The 22,361-nt window shown below is 43.6% G+C and overlaps 1 protein-coding gene across 4 annotated transcripts in view; it reads right to left on the bottom strand.

The window, feature by feature from the left end:
* Window positions 1–651: 651 nt before the first annotated feature.
* Window positions 652–22,361, bottom strand: part of SP9 (Sp9 transcription factor) — a 52,033-nt gene continuing 30,323 nt past the window's right edge. For 2 of the 4 annotated variants that reach the window (XM_045031965.1, XM_045031966.1), the window contains exons 2-4: window positions 9,108–9,258; window positions 4,847–5,080; window positions 654–2,672 (exon numbers count right to left, since the gene is read on the bottom strand). In XM_045031965.1, the coding sequence (XP_044887900.1) occupies window positions 1,320–2,639 (1,320 nt within the window). In that variant the 5' untranslated portion in view covers window positions 2,640–2,672; window positions 4,847–5,080; window positions 9,108–9,258 and the 3' untranslated portion in view covers window positions 654–1,319. Of the gene's footprint in view, window positions 2,673–3,469; window positions 3,617–4,846; window positions 5,081–9,107; window positions 9,259–10,627; window positions 10,704–22,361 lie in introns of those variants that run through there. The other 2 variants (XM_045031967.1, XM_045031964.1) reach the window with 2 other exon arrangements.

The following is a 22,361-nucleotide window of genomic DNA, read 5'->3' as shown; positions in this document are numbered from 1 at the left end:
ACCAGCTGAGATAAAGTTGGCCAGAACAAATGATGTCTAGGAGATTAATTAGATATTTGATAAGACATGAATCCCTAATAAGGGAATACAAGGCACAGGGGGCTGCTATGTGCTCTAAGTCAAAATTAATAACATTTAACAAGATTTTCATTTAGGCATGAAATGTCTTTTCCGGAGTATTGACTCTAGCGGTTTATTCCCCTGAGATCATCTCCCAACCTAGGAAGCCTTGTGGGGCTAAAGGCTTTTTTAAAAACAGTTTCTTTGCACAGTTTGTTAAATCTATTTGGGGGGCATTTTCATAAATTGCGTTTCCAAATTTGGAGAGGTTTTAAACATTCTTTGTTTGGGGTCAGATCTTGGGGGCCGGGGAATGAGGGTTTGAATGAGGAAACACAGTTATAGGACACAACCCGACTGAAATTTGCCTTAAAATATTTGATTCCCTGACATCAAATGCATTTCTTGTTTTTAAATCCCATTCACTTGTATTACTGTACTAGCATTGAGAGAGGAACTAAGGGTTTGCATTAAAAGCTGCTCCATATAAGGGCTGGGAAAAAAGAACAAAAACCGTAAGTATAGTGTTCAGAATCCTTTAATAATACCAAAATGAAAATATTAAGCCAAGATTTTTTTCATACAGATAAACGCATTTAATTTCTTTAAATGACCTTAACTTACGTGTGTTTGAGTGAAATGTTAACTCAACATTTTAAATAGCTTTTACATATATACCGACTTCCACAAAGTGCATCAGAAATTTAAAAAAAAAACTTCCTGAATTTCAGGAATTCACCAAAAAGGACAAAAGAGAGACAAAAATAAACCCCCTATGAGAATCAACGCTTACAAGAAAAATAAGAACACAATCTTTTTTGAACCCTATTTATACAGATGTTTATGGACTACAGAGGAACTGTCTCAGACTTCCACTTTAATGTCTCACCTTAAGCCTTTTTTAGGATGGTTTTTTTTTTAAATAAAAAAAGCGTCACTGTAACTAGATTTCGTCAGGCAGGACCTTCTGTAGCTAGAGACTAGTAATCCACACCAAGGGCGGTTTTAGGTCCCGTTGGTTTCCACTGCTCAGTCTGTGCGGGCTTGGGTCTCGCTATTGCTCTGCATCAGGAAGCTGGGTCAGTGTCAGTGTCCTGCGGGGCTGAGGGGTTGGGCTGTGTCTCTGGGGCTTGGCCCTGGACCCTGCGCTTTAGTCCAGTCGCTCCTGCAGTCTGAGCGCAGTGTGGGGGGGCGGCTCCTTCGCCTCTCCCCGGCCTGGGCTTTGCAGGGGAAGAGGGCGGCTGTTCCGTCCGGGCTCCCTACGAGTCGTTTGGCCCCGCGGTGGATTCCTTGCCGCCGCCTCCCCGGGCAGCGGTCACCCCCTCGTGCAGGATGAGGTCGGGGGACTCAGAGCGGGGGGTCTCCAGGTTGCTGGCGTCCGTGTCGCTGTCGCTGCCCTTTTTGCCCCCGCCGCCCCCGTTGTGCGTTTTAATGTGTTTGCTCAGGTGGTCGCTGCGCATGAAGCGCTTGTTGCACACGGGGCAGGCGAAGCGCTTCTCGCCCGTGTGAGTCCGCAGGTGCCGCTGCAGCTCGTCCGAGCGCGTGAAGCGCTTCCCGCAGAAGAGCCAGTTGCAGACGAAGGGCCGCTCGCCCGTGTGCCAGCGCAGATGCGCCTTCAGGTGCGAGGTCTTGCCGTAGACCTTGCCGCAGCCCGGGATGTGGCAGCTGTGCAGCCCCTTGCGCCGCAGGCTGGCCCCGGCCGGCCCCAGCCTCTCCGCCTCCTGGCAGTTGGGGCAGTCGCAGGTGGCCCGGCCCGAGTACCTGCGGGCGGAGCGGGCTGAGCCTCCCCCGGCTGCGGCGGCCGCGGCGCCCGTGATCATGGCGCTGGCTGCGGCCACCGCCGCGCTGGAGTCCGTGTAGGAGGGCAGCACGGGCTTGAAGCCCTCCTGGGTCAGCAGGTGCTGGCTGGTGGAGAGCAGATGCGAGGCGGCCGTGGAGCCCAGGCCCGTGGAGCTGAAGGCGGAGTGGGTGAGCGAGCTGAAGTCGGGGTTGTAGGTGCCCAGCTGGGAGTGCAGCGAGGCCTGGGGGGCGCCCGAGTGCAGCGAGCTCTGGAGCCCCCCGGCGGGGTTCTGCACCTCCAGCCAGGAGCCCGGGTTGGTGTGCACGTCCCACCACGAAGAGGCCGCCCCGTTGGCCACCTCCCCCGCGGCCAGGGTGGAGTGGAAGCCCGACTTGTACCACGATTCGTAGGGGTGCGCCATGCCCACCCGCGGGTACAGGCTCTCGGCCGCAGAGCTGTGCACTTTGGAGATGAAGGCCGACTGGCCGCCGGGCTCCTGCGGGGACACGCCCGCCGCCGCCGAGTTGGAGAAGAGGCCGCTGTAGTCGCTGCTGAAGGCCGAGGAGGTGGGCGAGGTGGAGGCCAGGCAGAAGGCACTGTTGGCTGTGCCCGTGCCGCTGGCCAGTCCGCTGGAGCCCCGGCTAGTGGCCACCGTGAAGCCCGAGAGACTGGAGCCCAGGTTACAGCTGGAGGTGGAGCGTTTCCAGGGGTGAAAGCCTCCCTTGGCGAAGGCGCTGGACTCGGGTAAAGTGGTCAGAGGGCTGGTGTTCCCGATCTTATTGCAGGTCGCAGCCAGCATGGCCAGGGGAGTTGTTCCAAATCTTGGCTCTTCCTAAGGGAGACACAAAGCAAGCCCGTGAGCCTCGGAGAGCCCAGGAGAGGCGCACACGCAAACACAGCAACGTGGCTAAATACTCTCTGCCCGAAAAGTAACACTGCAAAAGTAGCCTTTCGTTTTGGATGAAAACGCCACCCTGCCCAACTTGATGCAATTTCTAACTTATTTTCAGGGACCTATAGTGCTTGAATAAACGCTACAAAGCGATTTAATTTAATGATACACTTCTCCATAGTCATAATGGGGACGACCGACAGTGATGTTCTAAAATGGCACAGACGTCATTTCTTAAGAGTTCTGTAGCGGTTTGAGACTTTATGGCAATGCTTTCCTCTTTCAACGTGCGACTGTAAAGGCAAAAATCCCCAGGGAAACGAAAAAACGATGTGCTCTAAAGGCACAAGGGTTAGAGCTTACAAAATGAGCCGGCAGAAACATAAACAATTATATTGCTACATGGCTTTGGTGCAAGCATCACGCACCAGGCTGGTTCGAGAAAATCCATTCCAATTAGGCATAACCCTCCGAGTTTATTTAAAAAAAAAGTAATTTCTTGCACAACAAAATAAACTTGATACTAAAGTCGTCTTGCATGTGAACGGTACGATTGAAAATCAGCCCCCAACGCCCCCGATACATTAATAGAGTTTGTCCTTCAATTGCAGCACATCGTCATTTATATAACGAGAAACTGCAGTACAACAGCAACAGTCTTTCAGGGTAACAAACCTGCCCCCGAGAAACCACAACGAAAAACGTGCCGTTTGTATAGAGATGTTTCTCTGACTTACCCCAAGTATAGACGTAGCCATAGCACGTCCCTTGGCTGGGTGATGGGATCGAATGGGGGGCTCTGCCTTGCGCTCAGCCCGGAGAGATTGCTCAGTTTCCTCCTAGCTCCCCGCTTTACTCCAGTTGCACTAAGTACACTCCTGGCTCTGGAGGGCTAAACTCAGCCTAAGTGTGGGGAGCGCCTGCTTTGAAGTACCGCTGGTTGGGTCTCTCACCCAATGAGGGCGCAGAAAGAGCAGGCAGGAGCTGCCCTACAGCCAATCAGACACTTGGAGGTGCAAGAACCAGGGCTCGGGGCGCGTGCCAGTCAAAGGCACAGGGATAAACTCCGTGCTTTGGACTAAAGAAATTATACTGTAATTAACTTAAAAAAAACCTGGGTTTAAATATCCTTAAGGTTGTGACATAAACCAACAAAAGCCAGGAAATTCCAAGTTAGGGCTGACACTTCCTCCGTAACTAACGGGTTGTGGGAAAAGGGGGGAAAGCCACAAAGGGCAGGAGTTGGATGTCAGCATTCACTTTGAATTTTGTCAGCTTAACCATAGATTCAAATTATTCGACTGTATTATATATTCTCCATAATTACTTAGCCAATCCAACATACTAGCTGGATCCAGGAAATATGTATTTCTGTTTCTTGTAAAAAGAGGGTTTATTTGCTCAACAGGCCCTTCCTTTCACTGCCATTCTAGAATCTGGCCCATCAGGCAAATTGGGCAGGTGAGGCACAGACAATGCACATCATACATGCCCAAAAGTGATTATACAAATTTCTATCCGAGAACAGTAACCACATTCCAAACTGTATTTTACTCCTCTATATTTTTGTCAAAGTACTAAGTGATTCGTCATGTTGACGCAACATATATTTGCTAGTTTCTTTGGGGAAAGAACATGAGGCTTTTTAGTTACATATCCCCCCCCAAAAAAACGGATATTAAACTGACACGTATCTTTTTTATATTCAGATAACTGCCAAAACAAGCCCGATGAGCGATTTATTTTATTTTATTTTTTTGCTGGAGAGGAAGGTTTTTTTATAATAACAATCCCTGGTTAAAGACTTTGAATGTCAAGTTTGCAACCTGGAGCACATTTTTTCAAGCTTTATAGAAAGGCATGAAAACTGAGCTGCTAATGGCAGCAACCGTGCTTCCTCCTAGCAGTGCTAGGGCGCCGCTGGAATAAGCCTCCCCAGCACTCGCCTGTGGCCTCTGCACTGTGCACACTCCACACGCCCAGTGAGCGACAGACTTTACCTGCTCTCTGCATATGCGAAATGTAAGTCCAAACCTTGGCTCCTAAATGTATTGCAGGCTAGTCCCTTTGATTGTAATTATTAGAAGCTTCTTAAGTAATTGCATTGAACTCACCCGCACTGTGTAGCGAAAGATCAGTAGACGGACAACTTTTTAAATATTGCGATTGTATCTGTAGCGCTGAGATTATTACGGTGTCCTCTTTCTCTGTCTTCCCGGGTGCAGCTAGTTACAGTTCTGAACCAGAAATCTGAGTGCATTCAGGCAACCCTAGCTACTTGTTCTGGATTGCAGTAATATTCTCCTTTTCCTCAAATCCGCTTCAGTAATCCAGCATAAACCCCAGCACTAGATGCAAAAATACACATTGTTAAAGGACGAGGTGGAGAAAACGCTGGATTAAGGTTCTTTTTCGCTTGTCTTTATTTCATTTCTAAATGTTCCAACGAGACAAGATAGCACGTTGTTGTACATTGTAAGCATGATCCAGTCTGCAATAATTGTACCACAACGGGCAGGGTTGTCAGTGCAGATTTTCTTTCATTGAAACATGTACGGCTATTTTCAAAGGGTGTTTGCCTTTTTGACGCTGTGAATATTTAAAATAGTGGAAGTCAGGGGAAATACTGCTCTGCCCCTAATACTTTGCACGTTGACTTACGCTGAACACAGAGAGCCAGCGAGTGAATTGCAATCCCTGTCTCCAAGAGGTCTGCCTGGAGCAGATCATAAACGGCAGTTTTACCCAGGGGGGCTGTAGCGCTCCTCGGGTGGAGGCGATCGAAAAGCGATGGGGGGGCTGGGAGGGAGCCCTGGAGCACAGGGAAGACTGGGAGTCCGACAGGGGCACCCGGGAGCCATCGGCCAACAGGTGACTCTTTCCTACGGGAGGAGCCAGCGCTCCTGTTTGTTTCGAGGATCTGCTGTTGATTTACTAATAGTGGGGATTGTTCAGTGGCAGCGAGGCGTTTCTGACCAACCCCGGGGCAGCACAGGGAGGAGAACTAGCGAGGCTTCCCCCCCTCCTTAAGGAAAGCTGACAAAGTAATGAATAAAATAATCTGCAAAGGGATTATGTTCAAAACCCAGCCATTTAACCCAGAGGGTAAAGGCACCTGAATAAGCACTGGCCTTTTCACATTTTGTGTGTCCAAATCCAGTCACATTTTCCCCTGTTTTTTATACACGCATGGGTTGGATGTTACATATAATTGTAATCAATTTGATAACAACAAAATTAACTGAAATCTACTAAAAGAAGGCACACTTAAGAAAATAGACGAATTGCAGTGAAATAGGAAACGCTCCTAAAATCTTTAGGGGGTCAAGAATTTTCTGACAGATTTTTTTATACGCCAAAAATCTAGTTTTTAAACAAAGATCAATGTGTTATGCTAAAGTGTTGAGCTGACTGTTAAAACATTTGGGGGGATAATGACAATGTAACAAAGGCCTGGTTTGGAGTGAATCACCACCCTTTTAAAAGTTAGAGCAATTTTCAGGAGAATAGCTTTCAGCAAACGCTTTACATTATTCAAAACGGCCAAATAATGCTCTATTATAGCGCCTGAATGCTGCCAGTCAGCCCATAAGTGCAATTTGTGCAAAGGCTCGGTGCCTTATCTCCACTTCTTTATAAAGAGGTGAATATAAAACAATTTCTTCCAAACCCAGACAGAGAGCACGAAAATTGCTTCCCTTTCTGCAATCAGGGCAATTTAACTGGAGTGCAATTAGCACTATTAAATGTCGATTCTGCATAAACAAATCTGACTAAGAAGCGAAAGTGGGGTGAGAACCTCATATAAACTGAAACTGATTTTTTTAAATTATGTATCCGGGTCCTTTACAATTGATCCGTGACGTTTTCATCTCGGAATATATTTACATCATAAATACACTATGGCTAAATCAACATAAATCTTTTTTAAGTCTCAGTGTGAGTACTAATAAAGAAGAATGGTCTAATTAAATGAAACAGTTCACTTCCTTTGAACAAATATTGTTTCCCACCTTCCCTTTAACATAGATCTTTTGATCTCTGCGACTACTAAAGTTGCTGTCTTCAGGAGGTAAAGCTGGGAAACAATTCGTTCATTAAAGCTGATTGGAAGGCTCATGGGTTCACATTCAAGAGCGTCAGATGAAATGGTTCTTCTGTTCAAACAGGGCTCTGGGAAAGAGCTGCCAAATATTTTCCAAATACATCGATTTAACAGCAGTTAAATGTGAGGTTGCTGGACGATTTCCCGGGAATCCTAGGACGGACACGGACTTTACACACTGATGTTAGGGGGGCGGGGAGGGAGGAAGGTGTAAACCTTTCCAAGTTCAGGAGAAGCAATCAGATTCTCCGCCAAACAAGAAACCCGCAAAAATGCCCATCGCTTATACAAATAATTGCATCCTGCCATTTTTTAGCATCAGGGCTTCCATAGGAACATCTCTTTCAATTATGCTTTCCATTTACATGATACAGACTCCATTATTGATTATGAGAGCAGCGCCGAGGGGGACCAGATGATAAATTAATAACTTTAGTTAAGAAAAGGCTTCCCCACTATTTCTATGCAAGAGTAGATATTAAAAAGGGGGAGGGGGGTTATATAGAGAGAGCCCATGGTGCCTGTTGAGTCCCTGAATTATTTCTGCTGTAGAGTTTTTCATTCGTGGGCAAAGATGAAGTGCAGCTTTTGATTAGAAGAACATCTTTTGTAGTTCATAAAAAGGGAATGAGCACAGGGATCAAATAGATCATGGAAATTAAGTGAAATTATGGAACTCTCAGACAGTTTGTACTTGAGCTTTCATTTTATATTTGTTACATAACTCACTCCCACTCCCACCCTTACCCAGATAAATAAAGACCCCAAGATGGAGCAATTGATGGACGAAGCTTTAATCTTTCCTCTATCTTTAAGGTGCCACTATTTAGAGGTAACGGGAGACACACATACTCTGCAGTTGTGAAATCTGCAGGATACATTGAAAAAAATCCTTGTCTCTTAAGTGCTCTCCAAACATTTGCCTATAGAACTAATTTTCTTCCTCGAAATTTATTTGACCCATATATTTTAACCCCCCCCCCCGTTCTGTTTATCTCAAACGAAGACACGTTAACAATTAAAGGGAAGACTGCAGTGTCAAAGGAAGGAAGGTGACTGTAGACTGTATGATGATTTTAATTACTACAATTATTGGAAGATTATTCAACAAGCTTCATAGATTTGTTTACTGCATCGATAGGAAAAGCCTCAGAAACATTTTATGAGGATTTTATCTTCTTGGTTCACATTCCTTACAATACTGTTATGGTATATAGATTAGACGTGACAAGATCAAACCGCAGCAGGTTTGAAACTCAGCCAATGCTAGCGTTCTTAGCGCTATCTGTATTGAAATTAATGGGTTTCTAAGTAAAGGGAATTGAATTAGCAAACGATTGGACCCATATTTACAGAGCATATAGCTACCTTTTGCATATAAGTCGGTTAAAGAAGAAGCTCTGATTACTTAAAATGCTACCAAATTTCCGAAGTTGAGAAAGATTGGCCATGTTTATTAGTTTTGCTTTCTAAATATACAAGCCTAAATACCAGCGGTATCATTACTTTCAGATTTCTTAACTTCCACGTCTTCCTTTAGTAGGGCTCATTAGATGTGAGGGCAAGCATTTGCACAGGTAGGTAGGTAAACGCGACATTAGACACGTTTGCTCAAACAGTGCACATGAAAAGGGAAGATTTATTTTTTTAATCTCTGATCTTTTCATGTACAGTTCTTCTGATATTGGACTAGTTTTTTATTAACATCTATGGCAAGGTATGACTCAGTATGCTGGGTTGTGACTAAGGAAACTAGCTGTAGCTATAGGTATATGGGAATGTAATAAGCAAGATGACTGGCATTACCAAGTGCTCTTCAGTCCACAAAGACCAATACATCCTACAGCAGGTTTTGCCCATTAATGAATTGCTGATTTCGATCAGGAAAAATACACTGTCTCTCTCCCATCTCGATATTCCCCTTTTCTCCTTTTCCCCTTGTCCTGGTATTAGGACTACGAAAGACGGAGAGCCGTTCATTGTGCTCCTATGTGTGCTATAATTATTGGATCTCAAGCTTAAGGTGAATTTCAGCTGAGATCATGAACCATTTCACGTTCAAATGCAAGCTTGCAGTACTTTCCTAGTGGCAATTAGGAGCCTATTACAAGCCATTAGATTGATCAATGTACCTTAAACAATGTGAATGATTTATATGGCGAAGAAAAAACCTTCTTACATCCATTGTACTGTTCCAGAGACCAACCTGGCCCCGTGAGTCCATCCATCATAGCTTTAAACAAGAAAAGCTATTTATTTAGAAAACTTACATGCAAAGAAACAGGCTCGGTTCGTTCGTCTTGAGAGGTATTCGAGCTTTGTCTGTTTTTCTCTTTATTGGTAAAGAGACGTAGGCTAGAAGAATTGGTGGGTGGGAGGAAGAGATTTGCTGGGTTCCAAACGGATTAATTCACCTTGTACCTGAAAGAAGGAAACAAAGAGATTCCTGACTGCTTCCTAAGCAATCCCCTCATCTGCTGTGTAGAGGCAATGCAACGAGAAAAGCTCTGGGTTACATGTTTGTTTAACGAAGTGTTTGGGTAGCTTTGTAGCCTTTTAATTACAGCGGGGACACAGACCCATTAGCCATTGAAGTTCTAAAACGGTAAAGGAGCTGAGACCTAACCAGATGAAGGAAGGGCTATGCCACAGCGTTCCCTACAATGGCTAAATATTCCAACTAACCTAAAACGAAGAAATTACTAAATATCTGCGGCGATCAAAGCCAGCCCAGCCCAGCCCCCCTCCCCCCATAGGCCTGGGTCTGTTTGCAGTTGAACACAAGACACATTGAACTTCTCACGACAAGGAAATTCATTCCAGTTTCTGACAGCCTGCAAACCAGGGGGCTGAGGGAAAGGACTGACCCACTTCACACTTGCTAACACACTTCTGGTTAGGCTTTGCCTACATTCAGGTCGAAACGACCAGAAGCTGGTTTACGGAACTAGTTTCTGAACTCAGTGCAAGGGGACATGTTTATATTTTAATCACACCGTGATTGGATGAGTTGTTTTCACAGTTCTCTGAATGAAGTGCTTTGAATTTAAAACACTGGGAAGAAGGAAAAAACCCACACAAACTAACTAAGCTTTTCTTTTAAATATCCCAAGTTATCCCCGCTGGGGACAACGTAACCGGTGGAAATATTTGTTAAAGTGTGCACAAGAATTGCAATTGCAATGTATGTACCCTTCGGCTGGACATTTAATCCAACATCTCACAGGAGTGACGATGTTAACTAGCACGAGATTCTAAGCATTAATTTGTCATGTGCCAGTTACCGTCTGGTCTGTTGTTTTCTACATTCTAATCGCTAGCAATCCCTTCAGAGCTTGTCAAAAGTAACCCTTTATCACATCATTGGATGAGAAAGAGCAGGAGGTAAGCACAGTGCAACAGCATCGGTACAAAGAGACAGGGTGTCAAATCCCATCAAGAGATATGAGCCTTTTTTTTTTTTAAATCAGGGACTGCATACCATTAATTTAGAATCTGTTTTTCCAATTTGTTCATATGAGATTCAAGCCTATTTATTTACCAATCTAGTTATCAACTGGCTTCTCTTCTTGATTTAAGAAAAGATTAGTAAAATGCATCATCTACCATGTAAACCGAGCAGTAGAGGCAATAGGACGAGGCGAACTGTCCTTCTCTATAGGAGATCCTATAATGAGAGAGGGAGTGTTTCTACTGAGTCTGACAAATACCAAACTCGGTTCTTCCCTTTCTTACAGAGCCTACACCACCAAGAGCGTAACACACAGAAGCCGCAGAGTGTCCTGCTTACCTTAAAGTTGTCCCAGAAAGAAGAATAAAGGACATGGAGGCCCTGTTCAAAGGCTTTCCACACACCGTTCATTTAGCTTTAATGGATTTTTTTCCCTCGCTCTCTTTCTCTCTCCTTTTCCTCCAAAGCTTTGTACTGGACACCTCTCCCTGGAGGGTTACTGTGCCAACTTCTCCGGACAGGTCCTATCGTTCCCTTACTTTGTCTCTGTGCAAAAAGTACAGCTACTTAAAGTGCTTTGCTCAAGCCTAAACCCAGACTTGAATGCTCGCTTGCAAAAAAACAGCCTATGCCTTCATAAAGTGCTGCTTGAGGCAGTTATATTACATCTGGGTTGCATTGCCCTGTAATGATCAGTCTTCTTATTGTGATCAAGTGAACTTTTACTAATCTCCACATTTATTGTTTAGGTAAATAGATGCTGCTTTTAATCAATATGGAGGGCCACACCAATGCAACTCAAAGTAACTTAAGTCAACTGTAAAGAGTTCAATGTGTGTATAATTACAGAGGACGTCAACTATTCACTTCAATCTAATTCAATGTCTCTGTACAGGGGGGAAGGGCGGGAAGGGGAGGGGTAGGGAGAGAGGAAAGGAAAAAAGAAAAAGCCACAGAGGCCAAGCAGCAGCCCAGCTGAACTTTCAGGTTGCTTAACAGATCGAAACAGCTAGGTGTGTGTAAGCGTCCGGGTGCAATACAACACTTTCTTCCCACACAAAAGATTGATTGCATCTTGCCCTGGCATTAAATGTGCTTTTATCAGAAGAAGCTGAAATAATGCATATGGTCATTTTAAAAGAAAGCAGGTTTCCTTTGCGAATACACCTATTATTTCAACAGTACTCAAGAACTGTTTCAATAGGGCAGGTTGTTGCTTACAGAAATACATTTGAATATACACTGAGGTTTTAAAAAAACATTTTAGTCTGAGTTATGCCTGAAGTTCTCATTAAATTTACCATTTGCAAAGGACAGATTAAATGAAAATGGCTTTTAGAAAAATAGAGCTGGAAATTATTTTGGCCTTTCTGACCTGGAAAAGGTGATAATTTACAGCTACACCAGATATTGAATATGTCTGGGCTTTTAGGCATTCGCTAACAGTTTCAGTTCTCTACATAGCTGAACTCGGTCTGGGACCATCCAGGAAATCATCTTTTTTGTTTGATATGCTTAAGAAAGCGGTGAACTGAAGAATTTCCCACTGCAGCTGCAAACCTAGCTGAAACAGTATTGAGGGAGAATTGGTCCTTTTTGGACAGAACTGAGGCATGAATGCTGATTGTCAACTCTTTATAATATTTGCAAAGCAAATATAGTTAACTTCTCTCTGTTCTCTATCAGTGCAACCCTTCTTTCAGGTCATTTACATAAATGTCTCCCCACTGGCTATTTCAGACTTAAACAATCAATAGAACATTATGTAACATAAGACAGGTGGGGTCAGTGAGTTCCCCCTTAAAGGATCACTTTGAGTGGGATTTCTCAAACTTCTAAGTGATTTAGGAGCATGAGTCCTATGGACTTTTAGTGAGATGTGTTCTTAGGTGCTTTTGAGAAATTCCACCCTTTGCACTCAGTTTCCAAATTCAGAAGATGAAGTGGGTTTTCGCCCACGAAAGCTTATGCCCAAATAAATTTGTTAGTCTCTAAGATGCCACAAGTACTCCTAGTTCTTTTTGTTTATACTGTAGTGTGTCAGCAGATCCTAACTGCGAGATGAGATTGAGTCAGGAAGTCAGATGGGAACTAGCTGGTTTTCACTTTTTGCAAAATGAAGTAAAATAGGTTTTTCAGACAAGGCTTGTGGAATGGACAGGAGGGGATGTCATGTCTATCGTGCTCCTACTTTATTACTGAGAGTTGAATCCTGTCGTCCTTACCCAGGTAAAAGTCCCATCGAAGACAATGGGAGTTTTATTTGGATAAGGATGGCAAAATCTGGCCATTTGTTGTTGTTACCCGGTGGATAACACGAAACAGCTACTCCTCCTGTATGGAACTATTTTTGTGAAACGTCTTGTCAAAAATGTCCTTTTTTTGTGGTTATGTGTAAGTTGCTGTCTCCATCTGAACTAGCCTAAGAAGGAGTGCCAAATTTTACTCCGAGCTACATAATTGGGGTTGAGAATAACATTACTGATGCTTAAACATCTGATGTTTCCTTCTGTAGAATGATATGACTTTAGGTCTTTAAATGACACTTTAGTTTCCACTGCTTTCAGTTCCCTGGAGCGTAGTCTTATTTAGGGTGCTCAACACAATCTATACTTTAATTTTAGTCCTGTTTTAATGGGATTGACTAAAATGATTATAAATTCTAAGTGGGGAGAAGACACAAATGTTTGCTATCCCTAGGTGGGAACCTTTTTAAGTGTCTCTGCCCAAATATCTGTTTAGGGCCTACACTAAAATTTACAATCCGGTGATTAACTTTTGAAATGGGGGGAGGATCAAGAGTAGACATGAGCAATGTTTGAAAGGGTGAGAGGAGTTTAAATAGTCATCAATTACTAAATACTGTGACGGTATGGAAAAGTATACAATCACATTTTGTTTAGTACTAATGCTCGATTGTGATAATTTGGGAACCATATTTATCACACAACAGTTTGTTCTTCAGTTTACACAAAAGTAAAACCATTTCATTAACTAGATAAAACATTTGCAAATAAACTAGGATCTTCTGGGAAGTAATAAAACCTTCAAAATACTCAGTTTTCAGTGTGCCAAAAGTGCAGACTAGGAATACAACACACCTTATTTACTTTAACATGTGCTTACGTTGGCCAGTGGAATCCATGGGCCAATGTTTATTTGTATGTGTGAGAGTACCTAATCATATAAACCTAGATATTATTCCAAGATAGTATGTATAGGAACTTGTGAGGGGTAGGAGAAGGGTATGATACCAAGAGCTTTGAAGCTCTGTAAGTGAACCTCTCCAAATGAAAACTATTTGCAATTGAGCGCTCGCTCGCTCTCTCTCTCCCTCACTCACACGCACAGACACAAAGTATGATTAGATCAGGAGGGGGGGAAATCCCTTTAAATTAGTTACTCTTCAAGAAAATCCAGTCAGATTAACAGTTTGGTAGTTCGATACGCGACTCCCCTTTTGTTACAATATTTTTCAAACCACAGTTGCCATAACAACCAAATATATTTTTCTTTAATTTTTTTTAATCTGTTTGAAAAAAAATTCTTACCAGAATTCTTTCATAATAGCTTCCATTAACTGCAGTGACTTTTATTGGTGAGGCCAGCACTGCTGTCTCCTGCTATCACGTCATTCACAAATCTAGCAGATGTTTTGTTTGCTAAAGCCAATTTAAGCTTTAGAAAACATGTATTTTTTCCACCTCCAAGGAGCAAATACCAATAAGGATGGGATTCTGCTAATTTGATAGCAGCTAAAGCACTTGATACCCACCATGATAGCAGGCGGAAGCTAAAAATATCTAACAATCCCAGTCATTTCAACAAAATAAAATAATCCCAAAACAAAGGCCCAACAGTCAGACCCATGCTTTCCCGTAAGAGTCTTATATACTGGAGTGCCAAAAAAAAATGAGGGAGAGCCCTTTACTGAGAGACTAGCTAGTAATCTCAGGCTTTATCATTTAATATATCTCTGTTAAACTCTTGAAATAAATGTAGCTGTAAAAGAGAGCAATTTGGTACAACTGAACACCAAGTGTTGTAAAATGGAATGCACCTAGTATATTTAGTCACAGCAAAAAAAAAACCCAAATAAATAAATAAAGAATAACATGTGCAGTGCGGCTGCCTGATAACATGTGGAAAATTTTCACAGGGTTTTAGGGTTCGATCATTGACTTGAATAAGGAATAATCACCATGATAACTGCATTGTTACAGGCACACAAACTCTAGAGTGACAAATATTGTCAGTTTTTGTTTAAACTCCTAATCATTAATTTTATTATAATAATTAACTTGCCCTTCCACAGCAGTTCCCTTCTGAAAAATCTCAAAGCACATTATATACACATCAGTTAATAAAGTCTCACAACAGCTCTCTGAAATATTATCTCCATTTTATAGATGGGGAAACTGAGGCACGGTGTAAATTACTTACTCCAGATTACACACAGGATCAATATCACATTAGATTTCACATTTACATTCTATGTGTACAAACTTGACCATTTCACCTTTTTACAGTAGAAAACACAATTTATCCATTCATATTGCACATTTCAGGAGCTGCACTTTTCTTAAAGGTACACATTCAATAAACCTACTTATTGTATCTATTTACATTCAGAGGGTCCTCTTTGTACTAGAAAAACTATAAATTTTTTTAAATGTAATTTTGTTGCAAATGGCATGGCATCCAAAAAAAAGAGCTGCATGACTTTTAAGGTTCTAACCTCAAGTTTAAGAACCCCTGCCTTAGAACAAAATAAGGGTGTGTAAGCTGTGTGTGGTAGTCTTAAGATTTAGTGAATGGAAAACTAATAAAAGATAGCCATCTAGTGTGGGCATATTATTTTTCTTGGGGTGTGTGTGTCTTTTTAGCCAAATGCTAGTTTTTTAGGCCTTCTACATTATTGATTTAAGAATATATTGCTACATATCATATGGAACACTTTCTTTCCATCCATTACTTTTAGCAGCTGAGCATGCAATTCTTACTCATGTAAGTAATGCTTATTAACTCCAGTGGTGATACTACAGATTTACACAAGTATAACAGAGATAAAGATCTGCCCATTGATTTCAGTAGGACTACTCCCATAAGTAAAGGTCAGAGATCTAGCCCATTGGTTTGTTGGTGTGGTCATTAAGAACTTTAGTGAAAGGTCTGCCTTTAAACAGGGCCGGCTCCAGACCCCAGCGCGCCAAGCACGTGCTTGGGGCGGCATGCTGCGGGGGGTGCTCTGCCTGTCGCCGGGAGGGCGGCAGGCGGCTTCAGTGGACCTCCCGCAGGCGTGCCTGCGGAGGGTCCGCTGGTTCCGCGGCTCCGGTGGAGCATCCGCAGGCATGCCTGCGGGAGGTCCACCGGAGCTGTGGGACCAGCGGACCCTCCGCAGGCACGTCTGCAGGAGGTCCACCAGAGCTGCGGGACCGGCGACCGGCAGAGCGCCCCCCGCGGCGTGCCGCCGTGCTTGGGGCGGCGAAATTCCTAGAGCCACTCCTGCCTTTAAAGCAGCATTTTATATTTTAGTTTCTGCTGTCTGGCAGAAATAATCACAACTGATATATGTAGATTAAAATTTCATGGGGGATAGCAATCTCTTCCTTTGCATGTTGGTTTTTATTATTGTGTAACTGAAGGGATAAAACTTTCTGTAATTGATTTTTCTCCCCATCCTTGCAAAGTGTTACAAAAATATACACACATGTAAATATATGGCAGCTTTTCAGAATGCTGAGCTGTAGAGAAGCAACAGCCGGTCCAGAATTGTAGTTTCTCTTTTTGGTTTAGGAACACTGCTGTGAGGAGTCTGATCTAATACTCTTTGATCATTCAGGTCACTTTAAAATAAAAAGTGGAAGTGGCATTTCAAACTACTGCAATTTAGAATGACTGATAATATTAATAATCTTTATCTTCACATCTGGCCCACTAGTTTTTATTTGCTGCATCTTTGTTACCCAGTTCAAGATCCTGTAATACCTGCAATGAGTTTGCTGTATTGAAAGAAAATGACAAGTAATATACGTTCCTTTGTAATACTGCATATTTTTGGAATGAGCATATGAAGAAATATGGGTGAGCTGTATTATATTTAGCTAACAAATTAAAATATTTTGTTCATATGCTTTAATAATATAGTCCTATTTTATTGTGTCATCAGAAGTTGCTCTAGTAGGTGTAAAAATCCATAAGAAACCTTTCAAATGTAGAACTATTGGCACTATTTGAATTTCTGTACATTTACTGTGATCTTTGATAATGATTATAGCAAATGTGGGTGAGATAATATCTTTTGTTGGACCAACTTCTGTTGGTAAGAGAGACAAACTTTCGAGCTTACACAGAGCTCTTCTTCAGCTCAAAAGCTTGTCTGTCTCCAACAGTAGCTTGTCCAATAAAATATATCACTTCACTCACTTTGTCTCTCTAATATCCTGGGACCAACATGGCTACAACAACAGTGCATACATCAAATGGGACAGTTTAATTTACTGTAGGTATCCAAAATTATTTCTTAAATCAATAATACACATGTTCCTTACAGCTTACTCATCTCAAAAGTTATGGGAAGTGTCTCAGTGTTGATCTTAACTACTTTAACATGACTTTTTATTAGGCTCATGATTTAAAATAATTACACAAAATGCTTCTTGCTAACTTTTAAAATAAAAACTGCTGCATTATGTTAATAGAGTTGAATGTTCATTGGCCAACTCTACAAAAGGGTTACTCTTTGAAATGTTCTCTAGAGCTTTAAGGCATTTGAGTGTCTTCAGGTTGTGGTTTTATAAGTTTTTGCTGATGGAAAACTGTTTAATAAACAGTCTGAAAAATATTTAAAGTTTGATTAATAACATACAGTGCCATGTAATTTACATAATATAAAATATGAAGTTTAACTTTAACATGTGGCCAAAAGGGTATGTATTCCACATGGTTGGAAAAATGGGAACAGGAGCACTCCCATTATCTGAGCAGGAGGAAAATAGTAGTTACATTAAGCCAATAAAATAATTTTTTTAGAGTATATTCAACTATTACCTCCGATTGGGCCAGAACATCTCCTCTGCATTTTTGGATGGAGGGGATGAAAATCCCATGCATTGCCACCCAGGAGGATATGGAATTCAGGAGTGCTGCTCCTTTGCCCCTCATTACATAGTTTGGTCACTTTTCAAACACTTTTAAGTTCTAGAAAAGAGGAAAGTGTAAGTTGCATGTTTGTGTTGGAATAACTCAGGAATCAAATTTGGATTTTACAAATAGCTTTTTCTATTATAGAAACAAAATTTAGGCTAATTATTACAGTTGATAAAAATGGGCCATTGTGAATTCACAATATGTTGTCATTAATAATGTTCAACTGCACTGTTCTTATTAACCAGATACAGCATAAGGGCTTGAAACAAAGGATGATATACTGCCTTTATACCATCTGCGCATGAATTTCTCATTGGCATCAGTTTTGGTTGTGCATGTAGACTGGGAATAGTATATTGCCAAATATGTGTATAGTGAAGTGGTTTCACAGCATGTATATGTGGCAGTTTCCATGTTTAACTTTTGAACTGCTAATTTTACACAATCCTTCAAAAAATACAGAACTGCAGATCTACATATCCTCTCCATTGGTGAAGACAGAGCTAAAAACAGTGGCACGGTCTTGGTTAAAATACAGAAGTTCCTTCTACAGTATGCTACTATCTGAAATATACATCCATATTTGGATCATTCTGCTTTCAGATCTAGACATGCGTCTTTGAGGTGAACCAAAATGTTTAACTGAGGATCTGTGAGATTCGATTATCCTCCCCAAATATGCTTGATTCCAAATTCAGGTGGAGCTCATACTTAAGCTCCAAAAGGGGAGATGGATGGATGGATGTTTAGTAAAAAAAAGTGCTTAGTAAGACATACTAATTATGTATATTCTTCTTAGCTTTACATCTATTTCTGGAGCAGTATTACCAACTCCTATAATTTCATCTCATGACTTATGATTTTTGGAGGATTGTTTCTTTTTTAATTTTCCCAGAATATCACAATTGCTGGCATCAAATTCACAAATTTTCCTGTATTAAAAATGGCCTCCATCTCATATTGCTTTAAATGGGATTGAAGCCAGAGAGAACCAAAGACTGATTAGGTGGAGCTGCTCAGTCTTCTATGCTGACTAGCTACTAGCCACCTAGGTCTTCAAAGGTTCTGGATCCACATTGCTTAATTGAAATAAATGTGACTGTTTATCTTTTTATACATTTTTATTAAACTGAAATAAAATATACATATCACCAAAGCTAAGCTATTAATAATAAACTAAACTTAAAAGGAAAGAAAACTACTATCACATCAAGTTAAAATCAAACAAATTAGTCTCAAAATTGGATTAGATTTAAATAATCAAATGAATACCAAAAATAATCAAGACTTTTCAATTATAAGAATAAGTCTAAAAAGGTTGACTATAAATCCCAACTAAAAATGTTGTCAAAGTCCATCCAATTTAGGGCTTGAATGGTTAAGTATTTTAATACTGAAGCCAAACTATTGTCTAATATCTAAACCACAACCTCAGAGCCAATTATAAAGCTTCCTTGTTAGACTACAGTTCTTATGTGATGACTAACTCTTTCCTCTCCCCTTAACAGACATGTGGAAAATCATGGAGCAGGTCCTCAAGGAATCAATTCTGAAACACCTAGAGGAGAGGAAAGTGATCAGGAACAGTCAGCATGGATTCACCAAGGGCAAGTCATGCCTGACTAACCTAATTGCCTTCTATGATGAGATAACTGGCTCTATGGATGGGGGGAAAGCAGTGGACGTGTTATTCCTTGACTTTAGCAAAACTTTTGATACCGTCTCCCACAGTATTCTTGCCAGCAAGTTAAAGTAGTATAGACTTAATTAATGGACTATAAGATTGATAGAAAGCTGGGTAGCTTGTCGGGCTCAACGGGTAGTGATCAATGGCTCCATGTCCAATTGGCAGCCGGTATCAAGTAGAGTGCCCCAAGGGTCAGTCCTGGGGCCAGTTTTGTCAGGGCCGCCCAGAGGATTCCGGGGGTCCGGGGTCTTCAGCGGCGGGGGGCCCTTCCGTTCCGGGACCCGCCGCCGAAGTGCCCCGAAGACCCGCGGCGGGGGCCCCCCCGCCGCCAAATTACCGACGAAGCGGGACCCGCCGCCGAAGCGCAGCCCGGTCTTCGGCGGTAATTCGGCGGCGGGGGAGAGCCCCCGCCGCGGGTCTTCGGGGCACTTCGGCGGCGGGTCCCGGAACGGAAGGGCCCCCCGCCGCCGAAGACCGGGCTGCGCTTCGGTGGTGGGTCCCGCTTCCCCCCCGCCCCGGCCCCAGCCCCAGCCTCTTACCCACGGCTCCCTCCTCACCCGGAGTCTCAGCGCCTCGCCGGAACAGCCGCAGCGTGTGGCCGGCGGGGCCTGAGCTCCGTCCCGCTCAGAGCCGTGTGGTGAGGGGGCGGGGCTGGGAGCGCCACGCCGAGCGGAGGGAGCTGAGCTCAGCCCGGAGCTCCCAGCCCCGCCCCCTGACCACGCGGCTCCGGGCGGGGCGGAGCTCAGGGGCCCCCCCGGAGACACGCTGAGGCTCTGATTTGAGGACGCCGCTTGATGCGCTGAGGCTCCAGGAGAGGGGCGGAGGCGGGAGCCTCCGCTGTTCTCTTGGGGGCCCCTGCGGAGCCCGGGGCCCGGGGCAAATTGCCCCCTTTGCCCCCCTCTCTGGGCGGCCCTGAGTTTTGTTCAATATCTTCATTAATGATCTGGTGGGTGGCGTGGACTGCACCCTCAGCAAGTTTGCAGATGACACTAAACTGGGAGGAGTGGTAGATACACTGGAGGGTAGAGATAGGATACAGAGGGACCTAGACAAATTAGAGGATTGGGCCAAAAGAAATCTGATGAAGTTCAAGTGCAGAGTCCTGCACTTAGGACGGAAGAATCCCATGCACTGCTACAGACTAGGAACCGAATGGCTAGGCAGCAGTTCTGCAGAAAAGGATCTAGGGGTTACAGTGGACAAGAAGCTGGATATGAGCCAACAGTGTGCCTTTGTTGCCAAGAAGGCTAACGGCATTTTGGGCTGTATAAGTAGGGGTATTGCCAGCAGATCGAGGGACGTGATCATTCCCCTCTTTTTGACATTGGTGAGGCCTCATCTGGAGTACTGTGTCCAGTTTTGGGCCCCACACTACAAGAAGGATGTGGAAAAATTGGAAAGAGTCCAGCAGAGGGCAAGAAAAATGATTTAGGGGCAGGGGCGGCTCTACAAATTTGGCCGCCCCAAGCAGTCATGCCCGGGAGGCGCGCGGGAGCAGCGTACCTCCCGCGGGTATGACTGCGGAGGGTCCGCTGGTCACGCAGTTCGGCTGGACCTCCCGCAGCTGCGGGCGGTTCGCTGGTCCGGCGGCTCTGGTTGAGCTGCCGCAGGCATGCCTGCGGGAGGTCCAGCCGAGCCGCCGGCCGACCGTCCCCTCCGCAGTCATGCCTGCGGCAGGTCTGCTGCTCCCGGGGCTCCGGTGGACCTCCCGCAGGCATGACTGCGGCAGGTCCGCCGGCCCAGCCTGCCGCCCCCCCGGGAAAGGGCCGCCCCACGCGGGTGCTTGCCCCGCTGGGCTCTGGAGCCGGCCCTGTTTAGGGGGCTGGAGCACATGACATATGAGGAGAGGCTGAGGGAACTGGGATTGTTTAGTCTGCAGAAGAGAAGAATGAGGGGGGATTTGATAGCTGCTTTCAACTACCTGAAAGGGTGTTCCAAAGAGAATGGATCTAAACCATTCTCAGTGGTAGCAGATGACAGAACAAGGAGTAATGGTTTCAGGTTGTAGTGGGGGAGGTTTAGGTTGGATGTTAGGAAAAACTTTTTCCCTAGGAGGGTGGTGAAGCACTGGAATGGGTTACCTAGGGAGGTGGTGGAATCTCCTTCCTTAGAGATTTTTAAGGTCAGACTTGACAAAGCCCTGGCTGGGATGATTTAGTTGGGAATTGGTCCTGCTTTCAGCAGGGGGTTGGACTAGATGACCTCCTGAGGTCCCTTCCAACCCTGATATTCTATGATTCTACGATAGAGTTTAATAGAGCACACTTGATAAGCAGAAGTTTGGCAACTTTTTTATTTACCAGAAATTATAGATGATAACCTCAAGTTTGCAAGAACTTTTAGACACAGTACTCATTTTAGTGACTATTTACATAACAACATTTAGGGCTGTTTAAATTAGGAGAACTTTACTTTTCAGCACCTTCCTAGTGAGGGTTCTGTTGGTATTCGCAGACACATGCACTCAGACAAACTTCCACTTTCACACCCTAACTTTAAATAGGCAGGGACATCTCCCAGTTAAGAAAAACAAAAGACTCAAATAGAAAAAGGAAAAATAAGATAATGATTATAAAAGAGGGAGGCATTTGCAAACTTTTCAGCTCCCATAGTTTTCTGAACTGTCCTAGAGTAGGAAATCAAACTTCAGTCAAGGAGCCAGACAGTGATGTTCTGCTAGCACAGTGCTTCTTGCTAGTGGGCCTCCTCTGGGTGCAGGGAGACTGGGCAAAGGCTGTGGTGGCCTCTTTGTTGATGTTGCGACTTCCTCTCCTCCAAGTAGCCAGTACTGGAGATTCTGGAAATTCAGTCTTCCCATGGGTAGCTTGCTGATCTGGAAGGCAAGGCTTCTCAGTCTTACTCTTGATTTATATGATTTGCAAACCTTGCTCACTCTGCCTTGCAGCGCCTTCTTCTTCAGCCAAATCAGGTGCGAGGCTCATCTTGGAATTTAGTCCAGCCAGGTTCTTATTAGGTCATCCTGTGTGAATGTCAACTTGGAAAAGTCTTGCTGAAATCAGCAATGTAAAAATATTTGATGTTTGCATATCACTGACATCTGTGACTCTCCAAAATATCAGAAATCTGGATACATGGGGTAACTTTTGAGGGGGATGGCATGGTCTTATCTGGGGTGAAAAGGTCTTGAGCTGACATTGTGTCACCAGTTTAAGGAAAATTTGAATATAAAAAATCCTATAAAAGTAGCTGGTTGAGAAAGAACCCTAGGAACGACTA

The sequence above is a fragment of the Mauremys mutica genome, chromosome 10 (genome assembly GCF_020497125.1).
Source record: "Mauremys mutica isolate MM-2020 ecotype Southern chromosome 10, ASM2049712v1, whole genome shotgun sequence".
Taxonomy (NCBI): domain Eukaryota; kingdom Metazoa; phylum Chordata; order Testudines; family Geoemydidae; genus Mauremys; species Mauremys mutica.
Note: the sequence above shows the minus strand (reverse complement) of the source record. Positions and strands in the feature narration are given on the sequence as shown.